This window comes from Leiobunum rupestre, chromosome 11, assembly GCF_980474605.1.
Source record: "Leiobunum rupestre chromosome 11, qqLeiRupe1.1.hap1, whole genome shotgun sequence".
In the NCBI taxonomy this organism is placed as follows: domain Eukaryota; kingdom Metazoa; phylum Arthropoda; class Arachnida; order Opiliones; family Sclerosomatidae; genus Leiobunum; species Leiobunum rupestre.
The window spans coordinates 4,665,614-4,689,049 of record NC_143394.1 but is presented as its reverse complement, the minus strand read 5'-3'; the positions used below and the strand labels follow the sequence as shown (position 1 = coordinate 4,689,049).

Genomic DNA, 23,436 nt, shown 5'->3' with positions numbered 1-23,436 from the left:
GAGTTTGAACTCCCCTCGGTGTATAAGTTTGTACGACTTAGAAACTTTAATTAACGCGACTTCTAACTATAGCTATCCCCTTTTTACCCGACTAATTTGCTCATTTCGATTACCATTTTCTTACGCGTATCACTCCATCTAGCGGTATTTTAAGAAAATGGAATAGGCGAGTTTATAAAGTAAATTTGGTCCTAACCAAGCTGCTAAAATGGGAAAACAAAATCCCGTGACTACCATATCACAGCCAACTTCGATTCGGTAACTCGTGTTCGTAGTTGGCCGTGCGACGGTAAAGGATACTGCAGACAGCTAATAAACTTCCACCTTTCTATTACGAGTTGTTTTAAATAATAATAATTAGATAATTTAGATGCATAGATTAGAATTTAAACCGCCATTAGTAAAATAAAATGAATAGTAGTTCGTATTTCTTAGGATAGATGGCGCTGCAGCTCTGACCAAAGTCACGTGACTACCATCTTTGCCTATTGCTGCAACAAACCAGTAACTTGGATGAAACGATGGACTTAATAAATTTGTGATTTTAAAAACGTTGAAAAGTCTCTTTTCAATCTTTAGAAAATAATTTTTCCCGATGGACTAAAATATTTACGGGGCGTCATTCACGACGCGTATTCTAAATCCGTTTTTGCGTCCGCTGGTTCCCCCTATCTCAAGGAAGTATTTTCCAAAGATCCGAAACAATGTTATAGATTTATGGTTTTATATTTCGGTAAAATGTGACGCGTATGAATGATCTAAATTATGAAAGCCGCAACTTCGACCTCCAACCAAACTGGCCTGGGTCAGATTTATAACGCGCCAGACACGATCGAACGGCGTTAACCGGTAGTAAGTATTCGCCTGATGTATCGTTTTAAACGTTTTTAAATAGAATACTAATCGCCGAAGCGAGACGGTGCTTGGAAAATAACAAACCCGCTACTAGCGGCGTATATTACGAACTTTTTAATTTATAGCACCAGCTAGTTTCCCCACCTCTAATAGAAAATTTAGCGCTAGAACAAGCTAATAATAACAATAAAAGCAAGCCCATAGTTTATCTTGGATGGACTAAAACAAAATGGTGCCATCTCTCTGGTTTTCGTATACAGCTTTAAAATTCTACGCTGCTGGTCTAAAACCCTTTAATTGCCATGGAACAGTTTATATTTGGCTTTGACCAGTTCGTTACTCGCTTTGGGCCAGTTTATTCAAAATCTTTAATTCACCGGTCCAGAAAGAGAAAGATAAAATTGATAATTGTAGGTTTCAAAGCTTACTGGTCCAGTTGAAAACTCATTTCTAAGCCTTTGTTCGAATAACAAACCACAAAACGCGAAATACAAAACGTTTTATCAGTCATGACGAAAAGTGGAATCGACTAGGATCGCAATGACACGCAACGTCTTGTTAATTCGTCCTAACGGGGGTGGAAACTTCTAAATAGAGAAAGGGGAATTCCATATCATCATCCGTGACCTCTAAAATTAAAACATCAGACCTTGTTATAACGTTACGCTCGTATTAATAATCGGACTACGCCTCTCATTTTATGCCGCCACAACGGGAGCTGCCGTTTAGCATCCCCCGACGCAATATTTTACGCCTACAATACTAAGCCTCTGTACGTTTCCTGAAACGCGAATATCTCTCTTCCTAGTTCCGATACAAAAACGAGTTAATCACGATTGCATTAATTAAAAACGTTACGGTGTTTAAAAAAACAAGCCGTTAATTGTATAATATTGACGAATGCACGTTTATAAATGGAAGCTTATTATCAACTTAAAATAAATGTTACTAATTCACTTGATTATTCAAAATACATTTTGGAAGAAAAAATACTTCGGGGTGAGAAACTTTGTTCTGGCGGATTGATACACGCGGTATATTTGAGCCGTGATGCGGTTTCATTTTCATTGATCTAGACGGATACTTCTTTCGTGATACATTTACTTTAAACTTCTGGTGTTACTTATGCCACGATGGAAATGACGTCAACTCGTTATCTAATTTATAGAAACACTTATTGGCTCTAGTAACCATGTCACAGATTATTTAATGAGATTTCGACATTGACGCAAAAAACTTATTTTTATATTTCTTCATTGCGGTGGTAAAAATTTAAAATTGGCGTTGAAATCAATATAAGAGCTTTTCACACTTTTTCTTAATTATATTATTTATGTTATCATAAGAAACATAATAACAATAAGTATGACAATTATCGATATTTACATAGTTATTGCGTAATCAAAATGTTTTCTCAGCACAGAGCCCTCTAGTGTCTAAACTCTAAAATATGCGAAACTTCCGCTAGGCCGAAATATCTAGGCTTAGTTTTTTTATCAAAAAGTAGTCATCCAAAACGGTAAGTCGCGAGTCCAAGTCACAGCTTGAAGAGAGTATCAGTGCCGAAAAAAGGTTCGGTTAGAAAATTAGCATTAAAGCAATAGGAAGTGTCATACTTATTGTTATTATGTTACTTATGATGTTATTAATATAAATTTATAAAACCGCATCTTTTCAATTTTGGTTAGTGTTGAACCATCTCCCAAAATTCGTAATCTTTAATGGCATATTCCATTGGCGTCAAGAAATTCCATATAGCTAATAAATATATATATAAACTATTTCTTTATTTCCTTACATCTTGTATTGGATGAGTAAATCTATCTTCGAACATATTTTCACTTTTAGGTATAATTTTTTCGATTCGGTTGAATAAAATTGGAGGTGCATTCCGAATTTAGATGAATATCATAATTCAAAGTTTTTTTCGCAAATATCGAATTCTTGGCGATTTTTCGCCTTTCCGTCCTACCGAAGAGCTATAATCGAGTTTTATTGAATTTTCTTTCATTCAAAGGAAGTCAACATTTTTAAATCATTGCTACTAAACAAATCCATTGATACCTTCCGTGCAAATTTCACTCTGGTATTGTAGCTTCTATGTGCAGTTTGCAGTGATTTGTTTAGCCTAGGAAACTCTTGAAAGCTATCTTAGGGTCCACTTTCCCTACGACATAATTTTCAACTAAATGTCTAGTTATTTTTGTTTAGTAGTACTAAATACAACCATATGTAACATGATTATTCGTAAGTATGCCTCTGTACAATATTTCCATAGAAACAATTTCAATGAGACGTTGTTTCATACAATAAGCGGACGCAAAAATTCTTATCATCATTGCGCTATTGAAAAGGTTACCATGGAAACGAAATCACAAAGCACGAGCTAAACTGTAGATTTTCAAAGCTAGAAACACGCGAGAAATTCAAAATCCGCTTAACCAGTAAAGCTGATGACGCGTTTTTTGTCACGGAGTTGGAAGTGACACAGGTTTCCTTACCGAAAATACTTTTAAGAAATACTTATGAGTGATTATGTTACGTATGATATAACTTTAGACATATGGTCTGCGCCATCTACTATCCGAAAAGAGAACTGCTTAGAATGTAATTTCAGTTTCTCTCGCTTTCGAAAAACTGTCGTAATAATTAATGAAGTAGAGTATTACTGCCAGATATTTGTACTTTGAAACAGCGTTTCAGCCTAGTTATTAATAAAGATTTATTTTGTCATTTCAGATTTCGGTTATTAAGCCAAGAAATTTCTCCAATGAGAAACGTCGGATGAATTAATACCTAAAAATCTGTTTTCCTAACGTACAAAGTCGATTTTGGACTGAAATCGTTTTTGGTTGTTTTCGTGTTAAAAAAGGCGAACAACTGACCACCGTCCAAGACAACCGCAACCTTGGCTGTTATCATGGGTCGAAAGAAAATTCAAATTTCTCGCATCACCGATGAACGGAACCGACAGGTAACCCCATCTATCCTTTCTAAAATGCATTACAAACGTGCCGACGGATTAAATTAATCTAGAAGCGATGTTTAAAATCAACTAATTAACTAATTCTTTACTGATTTCGGTCATCGTAAAATGAAAAAAGACTGCGAAATTAAAAAAACAATTCGTACAAGGTGGTTCGCGAATAGGGATCCGTGGGTATATTAGTGAAATCTCCAGTAACCTTGTTCCGTGGGTAGTTAAGAAGGATAAAGCTCTCACGTGCTAGCTTTTGAGATACACCAGGATACACGAAGAGGCAAAAAGTAGTTGGATGATACTACCGCAATGGTCAAAATAAAAAGTCCATAGAATTACATTCGATACTTACAATTTCGTCGTCATGTACCTTAATATCTCCAAAAATAGCAGCGAGCCATTCTGAATGCTGATAATTACCAACTTAACAAATCGACACAGAGTTAAGACAACTTATTAAATTATTTATTTTATCGCAATTGGCCAGACTAATTTTAGGAACGCGTTGCAATATTCAGTGCAAATTTTTGAAACCGATAGATGGCGGTAATATTATTGAAACTTGTAAATTAAGACTAATTTGGCAAAATACGTACGAGTATACAAAGATAGACATTTGCGGTACACCCGGGCACACGAAGAAACAAATATTTTATTTCGACAATATTCAACCCATACATAACGCCTGTTTTAGTATTGTTCAAACGACGTTTGTAATTCTTCGTGTGCGCTAAGTTAGCGAAAGGTGTTGTTAAAACGCCTTGAGCGCTTTGCTTAACCTATCTTAAAAATTGAATTGTCTGAACACAGTTAAATCAGCTCGTTGTACTCAAGTTTTTAATACCATTAAAGTTAAATCTCTAAATTATTTTTTTATTTATAGAACCATAAACTAATTTGTTAATGTTTTATTTTTTTATTAATTAAACTAGGTAACGTTTACGAAGCGAAAATTCGGTTTGATGAAGAAAGCGTACGAACTAAGCGTCCTATGCGACTGTGAAATCGCGCTGATCATTTTCAACAGTACCAACAAATTGTTCCAATACGCCAGTACTGATATGGACAAGGTTCTTTTGAAATACACCGAGTATAACGAACCTCATGAAAGCAGAACTAATAGTGATATCGTCGAGGTATACTTAAAATTTCTTTTCTGTTTGTTATTTTTCATTGTGCAAACACATTAAGTATTTTTTCGCTCCCATGTGGCTAGCTATGCTCTCTCTGTCCTTTTTTTAGGGCACTTAAAAAAAAACGGTAATTTTGATAGAGAGCGCGAGGGAGGCTTATGACCCCGAAGCGATCGTCTGCTGCAGAAAAACCAGCCTAAAACATCTAGTGACCCACATTTTCGCCAAGTTGAGTGAACTTGAAAATAAAATGTATGTTTAAATATAGCGAAAAATTCTCACTCTTTTTTTTACTGCCCCCTCGCGGGTCAACATATCTCAGATACTTATGGAATAGTCAAAAACAATCCCCTCACACCAAGGCACCAACGCGTATCAAGCCATTGTCTGTTTTCTAAATCTTAAAAAAAAATATATATATAAATCTTGATTATAGAAAATGCGACCTGTATATATGAGAATAACGTGTTTTTTAAAAGCTATCGAAGAAAAGATACCACAGCAAATCGTGTTTTAATAAATGAACTGAGCGTATACTATCAGGCTCACTCTTCATTTTGAGAATTTATTTTTTACATTTCGGACGTGTATGCCAGTTAGGGTAATTCCCTGATAGAGAAGAGATTTTTCTTCGCTTGTCTTTGACCTTTCAAGTATAGAACCGAAAATGTGGGTCAAGAAAACGGCAAAGCAGCAACTTTCATGTTGATAATAATGACGGGTTTAAAATTTCGAATTTATCGTTCTCTCACAAACTGGTTTTGAGAATCTCTTTTTTTTTTCAAGAGAAGCCCGCTCGATTTTATTTTTTTTTTATATTCTTTTCTTTAGTACACCCACTATTAAAAGATGAGAACTAGAAATATAAAGGCGACTACTCCCCCGTCGTATCCTATATTTACGAATCCATCGGGAATTCCTTGCTTAGTGAACCACGAAGACACACGGGCGTGTTTATATTTAGACTTTTTTGGTTATTCTTAAAATTCGCAATGATTGCGCGGAGTTAAATAATCGAAGTGAATTAATAAAAACGTTCCATTTTTTGTCTGCCTTTTAAGGATTTGATCCATGAACCTTACCTACAGCGTCGCTATGTTTCTAAAATGTTGAGGCTAGTTTTAACAAATGCCATTTTTCTTGGCTTGCATACTGTCTCAATTTGCTTAATATCGGAATGTTGAAAATTCTTATATAATTCTGATGCCGAATATTTGTATATTATTAATTTTAAAATTGTTGGATTTTATGAAAAATGTTGTTAAAGGATATATAATCTTCAACGCGTTCTTTATGGAAGACCCCAACAATTTTAGAGATTACCTCCGCAACAAACGAACTAAAGCAGAGCTAAAATCTCAAAAGCCCAAGGAAAGATCGGCCAATATTAGAGCTTTTGGGGGACGACTAGAAATACCATTGGTTATATTAGTTTTAATAGATTTTCGGATGAAATATTACCTAGAACATATCTTGTTTAACTCTTTATATTGATACATATAAGTCCTTTCTATGCTTTTATTTAAAAATTTAACACAAAATTGCAAACGAAATACGGCTTCTAAAACATGGCGTTTCTTATTGGGAAGTAGCACTTTAAAGGCCTAGGTTTTCTTCTGCCTGTCCCCCTTTAAAGTAGGCCAACATGTTCAGCGGTTGGCCTACCACCAGGGTATTTGTGCTCCACTAAGTTAATTTAAAGGGGGACAGGCAGAAAAAAACCTAGGCCTTTAAAGGTAGACAATATAGAATAATGGCACTTTAACGTCCTAGTACGTCACCCATGATGCTCTTTCTTTCCTGAAGATAAAAAATTTGCGACCAAAATGGCGGCCATGACTACGGAGTACGGACTCCTACTACTCTTTTTTTTTTAATTACAACTTGTGGGCCTATTTAACAAATATTAGCTCCAGTTAAAGGGCTGCGCAGGCGTTTAAAACACATTATTGAAAATAAAGTAGCTCCTCCCCTATCTTGCCTCGTGATAACTATTCAGCCAATCTCCTGCAGAGGTTATTCCAAGCTTATTTTGAGGAACTTGGCAGCATGACGTAGTTAATATGTAACCCATGCTTTTTCCAATTGGAAAAAAAGCATACCAGCATGGCGGCCACAGCTAAAAGTACGTCGTGACCTCATGCTACCAAGTCCATATTAGGAAAATTCAAATGCGGCCATTTTAAGTTCTTAATTATAAGTAAAATTATGAGCGTAAAATATTTATTGTGCACTTTTCTAATTGCAACTTTTGCTATGTACTAATTGAGTTTTAATTGTGCAATTTATTTTTAGGCATTAAGTAAAAAAGAACACAAAGGTTCTTCAAATGGTTGTGACAGTCCTGAACCTGATGGAGATTACTCCTTAACCCCGCGGTCGGAGGCCAAGTACAGTAAAATTAATGAAGAGTTTGAGATGATGATGCAGAGAAATGTTCAGCAATTAAACGGAAGCCGGGTACGACACTTACTCAAATCGACTAATGTCTGTGAGGAATTCTATAACTCAAGTTGCGACTCTTTCCCTCTACAGGGCCCATCGTTAAACCAAGGGTTAGGCCCGATGTCCGTTCAAGTTAACGCTCCTTATGGCGTACAAGATGTTAATTTAATGCAACCTTCACCTCAAATGACCCATACCAGCGTCAGTCCTCGACCTAGTTCTTCTGGTAAGTTACAAGCCTCTTTCTCACTCGTTGAATAATTCCTTTATAACTTGTTTCATATTTTTTTACTTCAAAAAACTAAATTTAAGACAATTCAAACTGGTTTTGCAGTATTCCAATTGTGAAAGACTGATGGAATAATTTGTCTTTTCAGGCTTATTAGATATCAACGGCCCAACTTCAAATGGTTATCATCGCTCCAGTTCTCCATCGTCCCTTCCTGGTAGCAGTTCTCCTGGTTTGAGCCACAAGCAACATATGAACAAACCAGGCAATTCACCTCCTGGTAACCACCGTGGTAGTCTCAGGGTGCTTATACCCAGCTCGCATCCTGCTACATCCTCGCTTGTAAGTCTCCATATCTCATAAACAATTGGGATAATATTTTTTCAGTTCGCATTTAGTCTTGTTAATTTCTGTAAAGAGCTCTTTTTTAGTCCTTAACCCAAAAATCTGTTCACCCCATTGGTTGTGACTTGATCCTCCTTCCAATTTTCAATGTTTACTAGTTTTCGACTAGTGAACATGACTTAACATTAATTTTCAAACTAATTAGATTCAATTCAGTGACTATTACCATAAGTCTATAATATTGTTCCATGAGTTTGTCGCTTAGAGGAATATTTTACTGAGAGCTAGTAACGGAGTGACGTCATCACAAAAAGAAAATTCCCTCTAGCGAGGCGCTGTCTGTCTTGTGAATAGCTCTCTGTAAAACTTTTGCTTGTGAAAAATAGGAAGTGTCACACTTAAGTCACAATATTATACACTTATGCTAAAACCTTATGTACAGTCCTTGTAACAATGGCCAGCGATTTCTACTTTGTACTCTGTAAGGATTTCCTAGCAGGCAATGTTAACATACTACTGAATAGAGTTGCCAAACTGACTGAATTTAAATTGAAATTTGAGTATTTTGGTAATTGTAATAGTAAAAGTAATATTTTTCCTTTTTGAAATATAGAACTCAAGATCAGTTGGAAGCACATTAAACACACCCGTTTCTGTTGGCACTCCCGGTATCACTCCCATGTATCCGTCCACTCTAGCCACAACATTTCCTGGTTAGTAAATTTATGGTTTATCATTTGCGTATAAAATTCTTAATCTATGTTAGGTATTGCGTCTTAACAAACTAGTAACTGCGTTGACGCTGTCGCGATAGATATTATACCAGAGTTACCACTATTTAGTTCTGGGGATTAGTAGCGGCATTGAGCTCTTGTATTTCTAGGTGATTTTCAACTGGGTGCTGATGTTGGTCTGTCTAGCTTCAATTCTCCTGGTTTAATACATAACTGGTCCACTCAAAGCCCACTGGTTGCAGCCGTACCCACCACGGCCAGTATCGGCCATGGAAGGTGAGACACGTACGCGTCACTCATTCATAAACAAATAACCACTCGCCTCGAGTTGAGCCTGTAGCAAACTATTCCGTTCTATTCCCTATACGCGTAGTAAATGGTAGTTCTCGTGCATGTGGTCCTTATATGATTTTTTGTGATAGTGTTAAATATGTGAAAGCCTCTATTATGTTGCATGGTATCCTTATTTAAGTTCTATAGCATGCAATTAACGAATAATAAGTTTGTAGTAGAACTGACAGTGAAAGTTGCAAGATCATTAGTAATTAGTTAGTAATAATTTCCTTAAGATTACCTATTGTCATCCATAATATATATATGGTAATTATAAAAGAATTTTATTGACTGCATTTGTTAGAATTTAAAAGTCTGGTATTTTATTGCTAAAATGTAATTAAAATCTTATTGGTTACATCAACTAACATATTTTAAGGGTGGGAAATTTTTTGGCTATTTGGTGCAAACATTTAAAAGATGGAAATCTTATTAGCTACAGTAATCCTTATTGTTTGATTGGACATTTCAATATGTATTTGTTAATTGCTAATTTTTCATTCATTATACCATCAATTTTTCAACTTTCACTGTCTTTTTATTTAAGATATGTTAGATAACATTTGCAGTAAAATAATACCAAAAACATTTTTCGAAGTGGATATAGCTGAACCATTTGCGGGCTTTGAGTAGAAATCTGGTTCTGTTTTACTACGATAAATTGTGATAGTAGTTTGAATCGTATTAGGTGAATTTTGTAAGTATAGTTACTAAAAAAAAGAGAATGGTCCACTAGTTTCATGAATGGTAGTGTATTTTTGTTTAGAATGAACTAACATTTTGTTGAGTAGCGTTTTTAGTGTGTTTAACCCATTATTTTTTGTGTAGAGTTCTTTCAAATTGTTTTAACAGTTTTTTAATGCAATACCAGACAGATACTGATAAATTTTATACTTTAAACAAGGTGTTATAGTAGAATATCCAATGCAACTATAAAGCCGAGCGAGCCAGTGGTTTTTAGAAAATGAGATACTCCCTTTATATTTTTAAATGAGAAAAAGGTATTAAAGGCCATTTTTTATTATCAAAATTGCGGTATTTTAAATTCCTTTGACTGATAACTTGATCAGTATTTTAAACTTAAAATCACTTCTAATTATAAGCAGGGTGACCATTCTTCCTTTATTTTATAATTTTTCCTATATTTCAATGCTTTCCTTTATTTTCCTATAATTTAACCATTTTTCCTATATTTTCCTATAATTAGATATTATTTTGTATTTCGTGCGGTTTTTACGAATTTCAGATGTACTTAATGCCTTTGATAAAATGTAAACTGCTTCTCTAAAGAACTGCACTGAACGGAAATAAGAATATCGTAGTCTGCTTAAATAGAGTTTCTTTTATATTAACACAAATTTAAATTTCCTATATGTTACTATATTATCAAAGATAATACTCCTATATGTTCCTGTTTTTTTTTAAAGAAAATACTCCTATATTCTCCTATAAATCGACTGTTGAATTTCCTATATTCCTATAAATTTTTTGGGGTTTTTTCAGTGGTCACCCTGTATAAGTTAAATGGGTGTGAAAATTGAAAATCTTAATCAAAGAGTTAAAAGAAGTTAATGATTTTAAAAATGACCTAAAGAATTACATTAAAAAGAAAGCAAAAATGATATGTATTCTATACCAAGGAGAATAAGGTTTCCGCGAAGTATAAAATCCCCCTTGGAAAACCAACTTATGACTTAAAATCAAGCGCCCCCTTACATGGCCACTTGCGTTGCCCTTTAAGGTAAACTGGTCTCCTATGTAAATCAGTTTAAAACACTGATAGGAATATCCGTAAATAAGTTTTTATTCTTATTGATGTCAGCTATCATATACACTGATTTTTTTTGTTTTGTGGTAAATTTCGCTCGCTCGGCCAGTAAATGGATATAATTGTTTAATGTATAAATTTTATACTTCGTAATTCTGTAACAATTTCTCTGCATTTAAGTTAATGGAAATACTAAAAAATTGTCTAGTTCTGTTATAATGTATCGGAGGGGGAGTATCATGAGAATTTTCTTAACTGCAGGGTTGACTGATTTACGTCAAATGGTTTATATTTAAAAATCATTCGAATTTAGTTGCCTATTTATTATAATTTAATGTATTTATGAAAATGTACAAAATAATTTCATTTGCAATGTTAATTCATAGCAAACTAAGTTACAAGTAGTAGTAGTTTATATTACCACTGCACCCAAATTATTAATCAATTTGTCAAAAAAGTTACTCGTAGCTGCTCAGAATTTATCTCCACCTCTGAATATATTATCAACTTATTGTAAATTTTCATAATAATGATATCCTAGTTTATTATCTAAATATTTGTAACTTTTTATTTCCAGCCCGAATACCCCAGCCGGGTCAGGACTCCCCCACCTATCCATTAACAGCGGTACACCACCTCCCGCCTCATCTCCTCTGTCAGTCAAAATAAAGAGTGAGCCCATTTCTCCACCTCGCGATTCCATCTCCTTACATCGGCCATCTTCCGTCAGTAGCAGCCATCTCTCACCTGGTCAACCCCTCACCCCGGTTTCTTCGTCGCCTGACCCATCAAATGGTAGTTCGGACTATGACACCCAATCCAGTAAGAAGAGGCCGCGTTTGACTGCGGATGGCTGGGCCACATAGTGAATGCTAGTTTATCGTTTTTAAAAACACTTATAAATGTGGTCAAAAATATTTTGTGAGGAGTTTTGGGAAGGATTTTGACATACGGTTGATTTCCTTATATTATGTCGACGTAAAAACATGTTAAACCACTCTTTAGCGAGAGTGCCATTTGATAAAGTCGCAGTGTGGTGAAATTGTGGCTACGTGAAAAATAAAGAAACAAACCTCCTTATCCATAAATATAATGACAATACCAAATAAACGGTGATAAAACAAGCTTTCGTTTCGCAGATATATCAGTCCAATGTTGAAATAACAAAAATTGTTCTTTAATGTTTATAGAGAAAAATACTTAAAACACTGTTCAAAAAAGTTGTATTTAAAACGGAGCCCTATCCGGAGTGACACATTAATATAATCTTTAAAAAAAAACCTTTCGTTTTTTGCGACACTTAGCTGCCTCATGAAAAAAAAAAGAAAATTAAATCCCAAATAGTGCCTGCAAATTAAATTTCAAAGAATATTGAATAATTGGACAGTTTAAAAAAAAAATATTTTTGGAAGAGTGGCTGTCTGTAGTAAAAGGCCGCATGGACCATAAAAGACAATTTTAGAGGGGTGCATTATATATAAATATATATAAATATAAATATATTAACAAAATGGAAAGTATTGAATGAAAATATTTCCATTTTTTATTGTTTTTATTATTGAGTTATTTTGATTAAGTGAAAAGTTTTTTTTGCACAAGGGGCTTCCTTGATATTTCAGTTGGTTTGAAGCACAAAATATAAACTTAAATGAACTAAACAGCGACTGAAACGCGCTGAGTAGTATAATAAAATTTTTTCCCTCGTAAAAAAACTTGTTCCTCGAAATAGAGTAAAATATATTACGCAAAATAGTAAATTTTAAAATATTGTTAGGTAAGTAAAGGAAAAATTTAAGAAGTTTATAGAAGAGCTTCTCAGGAATTTTTTTTGTAAATGAGAAAAAGTTTGATATACTTTAAATATAGGAATTGGGACTTAAAATACACTCGTTGGCATAATTTTAGTCGATTTACTTTTACTCTTTTTCCCAATGCCACTGTTGCCACTAGTTTGTTTCGTGGTTGTGGCTTAACAGATTGTGATATCGTTCATTTTAACAAAAAATATCGCGATACAAAAAAAGTACATTGGTTGAAACCTAGTTAATCGACACACTATATGGGTATAGCGAAAATGAAAAATTGATCGGAAATAAAACAAAAAGTGCACCAGTTTTTCCCTCCTTATAAAAAAAACCACACGTAAAGCTGCAGTCCAAGAGTTGAAAATTAACCAAACCCTTATATCTAAATATTCACCTAAAGGGGATGGTTTTGGGATTTGTCCCTGAAAATGACATTAGTATTACACGCGTTTAAAATATATTCAAAGTATAAAAAATATAAATTAAAATAGAAAAAATGCAGCCCATCCCCGATATACATTGCCTGTCGGAAGTTAGTGAGAATATAAAATATAGTTGCGTTTAGAATGAATTTTATACCAAAGCTTGTTACACAACCATAAGTTATAGAAGAAGAAAACCACTGAAAGAAATTGTTGAAATACTGAACATTTTTCTAAACATAAATATAAATAGAATCGGATGATCCCGACGATTGGGGTCCGTTTAATTTAACAGACATATAGTATTAGAATCAGATTATTTTCTCTATAGTAAAACATTCCCTGTTTAAACAGAAAATTGCACATAATATGAACATAGTTTGTACTTCCCTATCCTCTGAGAAAAAAAACTAATTAAACGTACCGGTTACTGTTTATGAAAATGATTAATAAAAGTATGATGAAAAACAGGGTACAAGAAGTTGTTTTAAGGAAATTTTTTTCATCAACTTAAAAAGAAGTTTCAATTTTGTTTTTAGATTTAATAAACGTCGAAAAATAATATAATCTAATTTACATTTACTTTACTTTTAAAATGGCTGGAACAATATGATTATAAAAAGAATAAAAAATGAATTTTGATATTTTAATTCGCTAAACGGTATATAGTGTTTTTTAAAGTGTGTAATTTTGAGTGAAAAGATTTTTTGTTGAAAGTATAGAGTTTCTGGTATATAATTATTCGCTTTCCCAAACAAAAAGGAAAGAAATTTGACTATTTTTTACTGTTTCAACCATTTTTTTGTGACTGATAGTGCAATAGAATCGTGTGCTTCAGTGTTTTTCATTTTTTTCAGTTTGTTTCATAGTTTCCATTCCATCGTGAGAAAATAAATCCTCAGCCTTTTTTAATGCTGTTACTTACGTATTACAAATTTAGTACTGTGGAAAAAATTTAATTTAAAAACTGTCTCCCTCTTTTATGTTTCCCTTTACTAGCAGATTTAAATTCGCAGCATTTGTATGGATGTCAGTATAAATTTATATTTTTAAGCATACTGAACGTTTTTCAGTATATTGGTAGTTCCTGAATTCAGTGTTCTGACATAGTAAACGTCACTTTAACAATATAACATTATCAGACATACCAAGGAAAAAATTGGTGTTAAATGTGTATAAATTGTGATTTATTTTAATTCTTTAAAACACTTTTTTTTTGCTTTGTACAAAATTGCACCAATGACTTCAAAGCTGTATATAGAAGTTTTTGTTCCATAACTTTTTATGTACATAATCGTAGGACGCAGGGCTCTGAAAATTGAGTTTGAAAATTGCTTGGCTTCTTGGATAAGAGTGCCATAAAAAATTGACTGCCATTTACTAAAAATGGTCTTTATATAGTGTTGAATATATATAAATATATATCAGTAAATAATAGCGTGCCAAAAATTTTCATCGCCACAATTAAAACTATTATAAGTAGCGAACATATGTTTTAAAGCAATAACCAGCTATGATTGAGGTAAACCACTAAAAGTTAATATATATTAATATCTTTGTTATTATGAAATATAAACTTAAACTGACATCCATATGAAAATACTCAAAATTATATTGAAACAAACTATGAGGAGAAATGTTAACTATGATACCCCAACTCAAACCTTTTTTTTTTCAAAATGTGCTTACCAGCTTGTCTGTTGGGGGAAAAAATCGTCCAGCGGAGTTGTATTATTTTTATCTGCCCCAAAATAAAAAAATAGATGTTATTAATGACTTTTTTATTTTACAAAATTTAATTCCACATTTTTATTCCAACAAATCAATAATATAGTGTTTCGCAAGCTTGATATTGATTTTTCAGCATTCTCAGAAAAGAGTCTTAATGGAGGCAGGAGACAGGTCTAAGGGAGCTGTTGATCATTGTAGCAAATTATTGGAATATGTCTTAATTCCAATTTAAAATAACTCAACTTATTGGTAGAGTAGAAATAGATGGAGATCTTGCAATCACTACAGTATTCGAAAGTCATGGAAAAGGTTTGTAAATACTTTTTTCATATATAATTTGAATTTTAAATATATAGGCTACTTTTAATTGCTTTTAGAAAGAAGAGCAGAGGACTACAATTAGGAAAAGGAACTTGATAGTTTTAATTAATAAATATTTGAAGGATGAAGGGTAATGAGAATGACATTCAAACCTATTTATCAAGCTAACACATTTTTCAAAGGTACTCGCAAACTATAGAAGCGCTAAAAACTGAAGTGTCGTTTAAAATGGATCAGTATTATGTTTGTGATAATATACATTTAGAACTCATTCTTCAAGAATACGAAACGTTTCAATATGTTAAATTTAGGCAATATCCCCATATAGTCAAGAAAAACAGCTCAGGTATGTGGAAGTTACATTTTGCCTGATTATATGTATTTTTAATATTTAAAAACATTCCAGAGCCAAATAATATTAATCTTAATTTAAACAATAACCGAAGGCCAGTAGGGAAGCCAAGGTAAAATTAAAATAGTTTTTTATTGGTATAAATAAATCAGCCCAATGTATTTTAATTTTTAATAAGACCACCTGTGAGAAATCCCAGTGTAGGATCATATTTTTCAAGTTCACCAATTCGACAATCTTCACCTGGAAGATTAAATATATCATCTAGAAGTTCTAATAGAAATATAACTCCCAGTGACGATACATCTGAACAAGAAGGTCGCCCTAAACCTAAATTGCATGACAAGGTATTAGAGATGAAAATAATAACTATAATTGATCAAATTGTGACATCAGTTGTCTTTTTAGTGTGAAAGCCAAAACAGCTCAGTTACTTATTCAGATTTGTCCGTTGAAGGTACTCCATTTTCGAAATACTGTCAATTATCAAGTGAAAAGGTTATTAGACAAATATTTCAAAGATAGTGATAAAATTTTCTATTAGATTTTTTAATCTTAGGTTCCACAGTCACCTTTCAGAAAGGACAAACCAAATAACCAAAATTCTTTAAATTTTAATTTAGAATCTAAAAATTTAGCAGATATAATTTCTAAAGTAATATTTATTTAATTTGTACAAAATGTATCGTAATAAGTTAATATATTTTTAATTCTTATAGGACATCTTTTTGGAAAATCCCAACGTAAAGTGGGATACCATTATCGGATTAGACACTGCCAAACGTCTTATTAAAGAGTCTGTAGTTTATCCAATTAAGGTAAATTAAAAACATAAAGAAAACTGGAAATGTTTGATACTTTCTTAATTTTTTATAGCATCCCCGTCTATTTACTGGTCTTTTATCACCATGGAAAGGCCTCCTGCTTTTTGGTCCACCAGGTGTTAATGATCTGAAGATATGGAATTATTCTTTATATTATGCTAATAAGTTTTTCCGCTAAATTTAAGGAAATGGCAAGACTCTGTTGGCCAAAGCTGTTGCGACCGAATGCAATACAACATTTTTCAACATATCTGCATCTTCTATTGTGAGTAAATGGAGGGGTGACTCGGAGAAACTTATTAGGGTAGGAATTTTCTTTTTAAAATTAAATTTGTTGTATGATTTCTTTATTAAACTTTGTTTTAACTTATTAAAGGTTTTATTTGAAATGGCTCGGTTTCAAGCTCCATCGACAATCTTTTTGGATGAACTTGACGCCCTAATGTGTAAACGAGACTCATCTGGAAGCGGGTCTAGTGTCTATTTCAAAATTATTTATTTAATGTGTAACAAAGAGTTCATTACTAAGTATAAATAATACCGTAAAATAGAGAACACGAAGCGAGCCGTCGCATGAAAACTGAGCTTTTGGTTCAAATGGATGGACTTAGTACTTCAAATGAATTAGTTTTTGTGCTAGCTGCGTCTAACATGCCTTGGTAAATAAGAATTTTTTTTTTAAAAAAGCCCAAAACCATTTCCAGAATACATCCCCAAAAATCATGAAATATTTCAAAATACCTAGGTTTCCAGATATGAAAACTGAAATATAAAAATACATTCTTATAATGTCTTGAGGTGTTTGAAATCTTTCTCAAAAGGTTTAAAAAGTTTGAAGACTAAATTTACTGTTGAATATGTTTTATATAACAGGGATTTAGACATGGCAGTGTTAAGACGACTTGAAAAAAGAATTTTAGTGCCACTACCAAATACTAACGCCCGCAAGGATATGATAGAGCATTTGCTTCCTTTCAAATCTGATACTTTACAAGAGGAAGACATTTCAGTTCCTGTTGCTGATTTGGATTACCAATACCTAGCTGAAGTTTGTTATTAATTTTATTTTCTCATTATTCATTCCGCATCATAATTTTTCCAATATATTAACTAACTAGTTAACCGAAAGGTTTTCGGGAGCTGATATTAAGTTAGTTTGCAAAGAAGCTGCGATGGACTCCCTTAGGGCAGTTTTTAAAATATTGGATGATGAGTTAGAAGGTAACTATATTTTTTATATTTTACATTAAACAGAATATAATTAAAAAATTTGTATTGTAGATGAAGATAGAATAAAAAAGCTACTGAAACCAATCACTACAGACAATGTAGTTAACGCCATTAATCGAACTAAGCCTTCAGCTCAAAGTATGGGTGAGATGTACACTAAATGGCAGAGTGATTATGGCTCCATGTAACTTATTAAATATTACAAAAAGATCTTCCAAAAATTTGCAAACTAATCTACAACAATGAAATTTACAAATAGTCTTAACTTCTACTTGTAAGCTAAATAAATAGACTTGTGTGAAATTTAGTTTTATTTCTACTAATGCAATTAATTTATCCCTACAACATAACTTTAATTTGAAACATCATCAGGTTTTGTTGTGATACTTTCGGGAAACGTTTCACAAGTAAATTTTTTAACTTTTAATGCAACTCCTTCAGGAAGATTTCTTTCGATGTACTCTAAGTAAGTATCAGCAGTTGATCCTGTGAGATATTTCAGCTGGATCACTTTAAGGTAAGTTCTCATTTCATATTGTACCATGTGTTTTTTGTGTACGTGTACCGATTTGAGTAGAGTATATCGCTCAAGAAGTTTCCGTGGTTCCCAGCTTTTTTCAAAATGTATTCCCAGGTTTTTCGCGGCTCTAACCACAAAATATTCATAGCTTTTCAGAACAGCCGAATCATGGCCCCGGCATTCCACTTCGATTTGTCTATATAGAATGTCATTTTCCACTTGGGCTTCAACAGAGTCACTTGCTGGTTTCCCTTCTGCTGCTTTAACATTTGTTAAACAAATGAACTTTATAGATTCGTTAAAAGGACGGAAAACATTAAGCAAATTTCTGCTTAATAAAGGAAACATTTAGAGATCTCAAACTGTTCACTGAAATACACAGTCGGACCTTAGTGAGACAATCGTTGCGCGATCGGCGTTCGTCCTCCTGGCGCATTCAGAATTTCGGAAAACAAAAAACATCACAATTACTAAAGTGCACAGTATTTTGGCAACTCTAATACAAACTATGGTATTTGAACAAATACGAGGTTTCTAGCGCCATCTACTTTTAAATTATATCTATAATGATAAATATTTTAATTCGGACTATGCTGAAGATGACGCTATAGAGCATTAGGGGGTTTCTCACTTATAACGGCGCGCGACACACCGTCGGTGGCACTTTCCAATTAACATGTGATACCATAGAGTATTCTCTATGGTGATATTATTATTATTATAGCACTTTTTAGGAAGTAAGTTAACGAAAGTTTATTGGAATTGACATGAAAACTGGGAGGCATTTTCTTTATTGAAATCTAGTTAAAATGAAGCTGATGTATAGCCCCATCTACTCCCACGATAAATTGCACTAGAGAATGGACGCTTCAATAAAAGATACTCGGTTTTTATTCCCCTCGATAAAATACGCGAAAAAGTAGATTAGTCCATAATTAAAAGGGATAATATATCTAAATCCTAAACAAATTTGAAGAAATTAAAAAACTTAGTTTTTATGTAGTTTATTACTCGAAGATCTATTTGATCCGAGATTCGCTCGAAGACCTATCGGTACGAGTTTTTAGTAAGTTTTTTAATTTCTTCAAATTTGTTTAGGATTTAGATATATTATCCCTTTTAATTATGGACTAATCTACTTTTTCGCGTATTTTATCATCCTTCTCACAGTCCATAGGTGGTCTCTTCTAACTTAACTTATCGTATATACTACTCTCCACCACACTCCCCCCTTTTCGGCTTTCCGTTGCTATGCAACGCGTTTTGAAATTTTTAATGTTTAGGCTTAGTTTCTCTTTTCGATATAACAGTCGCCAGCCAGATTTCCCGCACGGTACTGATGAGTTCCAAATAGAACGAAACCGGTCTACCGTTGGAATTTCTGGCTATTTTATTTAGTTTTTATGTAGTTTATTACTCGAAGATCTATTTGATCCGAGATTCGCTCGAAGACCTATCGGTACGAGTTTTTAGTAAGTTTTTAATTTCTTCAAATTTGTTTAGGATTTAGATATATTATCCCTTTTAATTATGGACTAATCTACTTTTTCGCGTATTTTATCATCCTTCTCACAGTCCATAGGTGGTCTCTTCTAACTTAACTTATCGTATATACTACTCTCCACCACACTCCCCCCTTTTCGGCTTTCCGTTGCTATGCAACGCGTTTTGAAATTTTTAATGTTTAGGCTTAGTTTCTCTTTTCGATATAACAGTCGCCAGCCAGATTTCCCGCACGGTACTGATGAGTTCCAAATAGAACGAAACCGGTCTACCGTTGGAATTTCTGGCTATTTTATTTAGTTTTTATGTAGTTTATTACTCGAAGATCTATTTGATCCGAGATTCGCTCGAAGACCTATCGGTACGAGTTTTTAGTAAGTTTTTAATTTCTTCAAATTTGTTTAGGATTTAGATATATTATCCCTTTTAATTATGGACTAATCTACTTTTTCGCGTATTTTATCATCCTTCTCACAGTCCATAGGTGGTCTCTTCTAACTTAACTTATCGTATATACTACTCTCCACCACACTCCCCCCTTTTCGGCTTTCCGTTGCTATGCAACGCGTTTTGAAATTTTTAATGTTTAGGCTTAGTTTCTCTTTTCGATATAACAGTCGCCAGCCAGATTTCCCGCACGGTACTGATGAGTTCCAAATAGAACGAAACCGGTCTACCGTTGGAATTTCTGGCTATTTTATTTAGTTTTTATGTAGTTTATTACTCGAAGATCTATTTGATCCGAGATTCGCTCGAAGACCTATCGGTAAGAGTTTTTAGTAAGTTTTTTAATTTCTTCAAATTTGTTTAGGATTTAGATATATTATCCCTTTTAATTATGGACTAATCTACTTTTTCGCGTATTTTATCATCCTTCTCACAGTCCATAGGTGGTCTCTTCTAACTTAACTTATCGTATATACTACTCTCCACCACACTCCCCCCTTTTCGGCTTTCCGTTGCTATGCAACGCGTTTTGAAATTTTTAATGTTTAGGCTTAGTTTCTCTTTTCGATATAACAGTCGCCAGCCAGATTTCCCGCACGGTACTAATGAGTTCCAAATAGAACGAAACCGGTCTACCGTTGGACTTTCTGGCTATTTTATTTAGTTTTTATGTAGTTTATTACTCGAAGATCTATTTGATCCGAGATTCGCTCGAAGACCTATCGGTACGAGTTTTTAGTAAGTTTTTTAATTTCTTCAAATTTGTTTAGGATTTAGATATATTATCCCTTTTAATTATGGACTAATCTACTTTTTCGCGTATTTTATCATCCTTCTCACAGTCCATAGGTGGTCTCTTCTAACTTAACTTATCGTATATACTACTCTCCACCACACTCCCCCCTTTTCGGCTTTCCGTTGCTATGCAACGCGTTTTGAAATTTTTAATGTTTAGGCTTAGTTTCTCTTTTCGATATAACAGTCGCCAGCCAGATTTCCCGCACGGTACTAATGAGTTCCAAATAGAACGAAACCGGTCTACCGTTGGACTTTCTGGCTATTTTATTTAGTTTTTATGTAGTTTATTACTCGAAGATCTATTTGATCCGAGATTCGCTCGAAGACCTATCGGTACGAGTTTTTAGTAAGTTTTTTAATTTCTTCAAATTTGTTTAGGATTTAGATATATTATCCCTTTTAATTATGGACTAATCTACTTTTTCGCGTATTTTATCATCCTTCTCACAGTCCATAGGTGGTCTCTTCTAACTTAACTTTTATTCCCCTCTCCAAATTCATCTGGGAAGGAACTATAATTTCCGGTCGGTCGGTTAAACGGTTAGAATGGCTAGCCAAAAAGTCATATTTAGCCAATTTGAGACGCGTTTTTGCCCTCATGAGAATTTTGCGTCAGATAAGAAATGCGTCGACTAATGTTAATTTTCGATAATATATTTTAAGGTAAAATATATAATATTACTAAAACTAAGTATAAGAAGATAATATTATTATTATTATCATCCTCTTATGGTATAAATAATTAAAATTATACGGAATATTTTTATATTACCGGGCAATTTTAAGGCTTCTCATGGAGGCAGAGTTAATTAATTTCGTATAAAATTATCTTTCGGAAAAAGATGAAAACTAATTTCAAGTGTTTCCTTTTAACCAGGTAACTTTAAGGCTTAGCAAAAAACCGATGTTACGTTCGAGAAAAGTTTCCAGCTTTCTAATATTTCAACAAGCACCATATAAATAGTAACTTATGAGTCCTGGCTGTCGGAAATATTACTTCTTGGCAATTTCTGGGAAGATGTTTTATTTAAGCACCTATAATTGTAGGTACTATATTCCGTATGTAAACGCTGAATGTAATTCTGTGATTTTAGCGCGCGCTCTAAAAATTACGTGAAAAATCGTGAGCGCGCGCGCGTTTTGAAATTATGTTAAGACAGGAATCATTATTTTCAATATCACGTGTTATTTTATCCACTAAAATGTAAATTAAGCCCAAGGTTCGTAAAAAAGGGAACTATAAGGTTACCTCGATCGTATGGTTTTTTATCAAAATATTACGGGTTTTGCGTTGCTATGAAAAATCGTGACGTCACCCAGATGATATCGTATTGAAAATCAACAGAGGCTCATATGGATGACGTCTTGGATTAATAATAAAAGCTAACGCTTACTGGATATTTCACACGTACCTTCGTCTGTTCGTCAACGCATTCACGCCTCATGGGCGTCTCTCAAACTTTGGAGAAGACGGTGGGTTAGCGAGGAGGGGAGGGGACAATTTAGTGGGACAATCTTCGCGGCGCGTGCGCGATATTTCAAAAATAAGTTAAATAACGGTAGTTTGAAATTTGAATTCTGTTTTCGGTTTCGTGTGGAATCATTGTAAGCTATTTATAGTTAAGTCATTATTAATTATTAATTAAACGGTATGTGGCACTTACTTAAAAACTAAAAACAATAATAATTTCTATGCAAGAGAGAATAACCTTGGGTAATAATCAACCACGTGGAGAAACACGTGCGCCCTCCTTAAAAAGCTTGTCCCACCAAAACGCGAAAAATCGACAGATGGCGCTGAAAGCAATCCCAAAGTTTGGTGGACGCGGAAAACCGAGAGTGAAATATCCAGTAAGCGTTAGCTTTTATTATTAATCCAAGATGACGTCATCAATTTTAACTCGTACAGATATTTTTTCAAACATCTTCTTGATCGAGACCCCCTTGACTTAAAGGGGCTCCAAAGTTCGGTGGCAAAAAAAAAAGAAAATTGAGCATGCTTTTCATTCCCCCCAACCCCTCACTCGGCCTTGGCAGAGGCGGGCAGAGTCAACCGTAAATTTCGCACTTTACTGACTCTACACACATTTTGCCACTGAACTTTTGAGCCCCTTTAAGCCTAACAATGGGTAACATCAGTACGGTGCTTAGCTGTTTTCTCAGAGAAACGGTAGGTGGCCCGTGAAATTTTAAAGGATGCTTTCAACTATGATTCCATAAGGAAATCGTCTCCAACATGGCCAATATAGCGGTCTGATAACTTTGGTTCATTTACTTCTGATAGAATTGAATAGATCTTGCGCTAGTAGTATCCATTGAGTTGAGAATAATAAAGAGCCCCGGACCAGATTTTCTCCATAGGCTTTAAGCTTACCATTAGTGGCAACGGTACTGAAAATTAAGGAACTTTATCAAAGTACGCCTGGCGCCTTCTGTTGACAATATTAAACATCCTTTCACAGAGCATTAATGTCTCCTTGACTTGCATGCGCATGCCGTCTGGCGTGAGACGAGAATGCATTTTTACAATGCATTATCGTAATGGTAAGCTTAAAGCCTATGGAGAAAATACGGACTGGGGCTCTATATTATTCTCAACTCAATGGTAGTATCAACCTTTTTATATTTTGTGCCTGGACGATTCACGAACATGGTTGGTCA

The 23,436-nt window shown here is 33.9% G+C and overlaps 3 protein-coding genes across 5 annotated transcripts in view; 2 read left to right on the top strand and 1 right to left on the bottom strand.

The window, feature by feature from the left end:
- Positions 1-14,818, top strand: part of Mef2 (myocyte enhancer factor 2) — a 146,207-nt gene extending 131,389 nt beyond the window's left edge. For both annotated transcript variants that reach the window (XM_090163857.1, XM_090163858.1), the window contains 8 exons: positions 3,595-3,829; positions 4,768-4,971; positions 7,264-7,428; positions 7,504-7,639; positions 7,791-7,984; positions 8,601-8,700; positions 8,871-8,997; positions 11,400-14,818. In XM_090163857.1, coding sequence (XP_090019983.1) covers positions 3,776-3,829; positions 4,768-4,971; positions 7,264-7,428; positions 7,504-7,639; positions 7,791-7,984; positions 8,601-8,700; positions 8,871-8,997; positions 11,400-11,688 — 1,269 coding nt within the window. In that variant the 5' untranslated portion in view covers positions 3,595-3,775 and the 3' untranslated portion in view covers positions 11,689-14,818. The remainder of the gene's footprint in view (positions 1-3,594; positions 3,830-4,767; positions 4,972-7,263; positions 7,429-7,503; positions 7,640-7,790; positions 7,985-8,600; positions 8,701-8,870; positions 8,998-11,399) is intronic.
- A 123-nt stretch (positions 14,819-14,941) lies between these two features.
- On the top strand, positions 14,942-17,763 carry LOC149921165 (katanin p60 ATPase-containing subunit A-like 2). Of its 2 annotated transcripts, none has more exons than XM_090162536.1 (15): positions 14,942-15,089; positions 15,158-15,231; positions 15,284-15,447; positions 15,508-15,565; positions 15,632-15,800; positions 15,862-15,951; positions 16,013-16,108; positions 16,173-16,271; positions 16,330-16,393; positions 16,463-16,581; positions 16,654-16,748; positions 16,829-16,936; positions 17,151-17,325; positions 17,396-17,498; positions 17,559-17,763. In XM_090162536.1, exons 1-15 carry the CDS (start codon positions 15,045-15,047, stop codon positions 17,693-17,695), a joined length of 1,596 nt encoding a protein of 531 aa, XP_090018662.1. In that variant the 5' UTR covers positions 14,942-15,044; the 3' UTR covers positions 17,696-17,763. The 2 variants fall into 2 exon arrangements, with proteins under 2 accessions (XP_090018662.1, XP_090018663.1); XM_090162537.1 differs by having other exon boundaries at positions 15,078-15,089; positions 15,158-15,283; positions 15,367-15,447.
- On the bottom strand, positions 17,492-18,463 carry mRpS10 (mitochondrial ribosomal protein S10). Its single transcript, XM_090162538.1, has one exon. The coding sequence runs from the start codon at positions 18,373-18,375 to the stop codon at positions 17,860-17,862; it is 516 nt and encodes a 171-aa protein (XP_090018664.1). The 5' UTR covers positions 18,376-18,463; the 3' UTR covers positions 17,492-17,859.
- Positions 18,464-23,436: the final 4,973 nt, after the last annotated feature.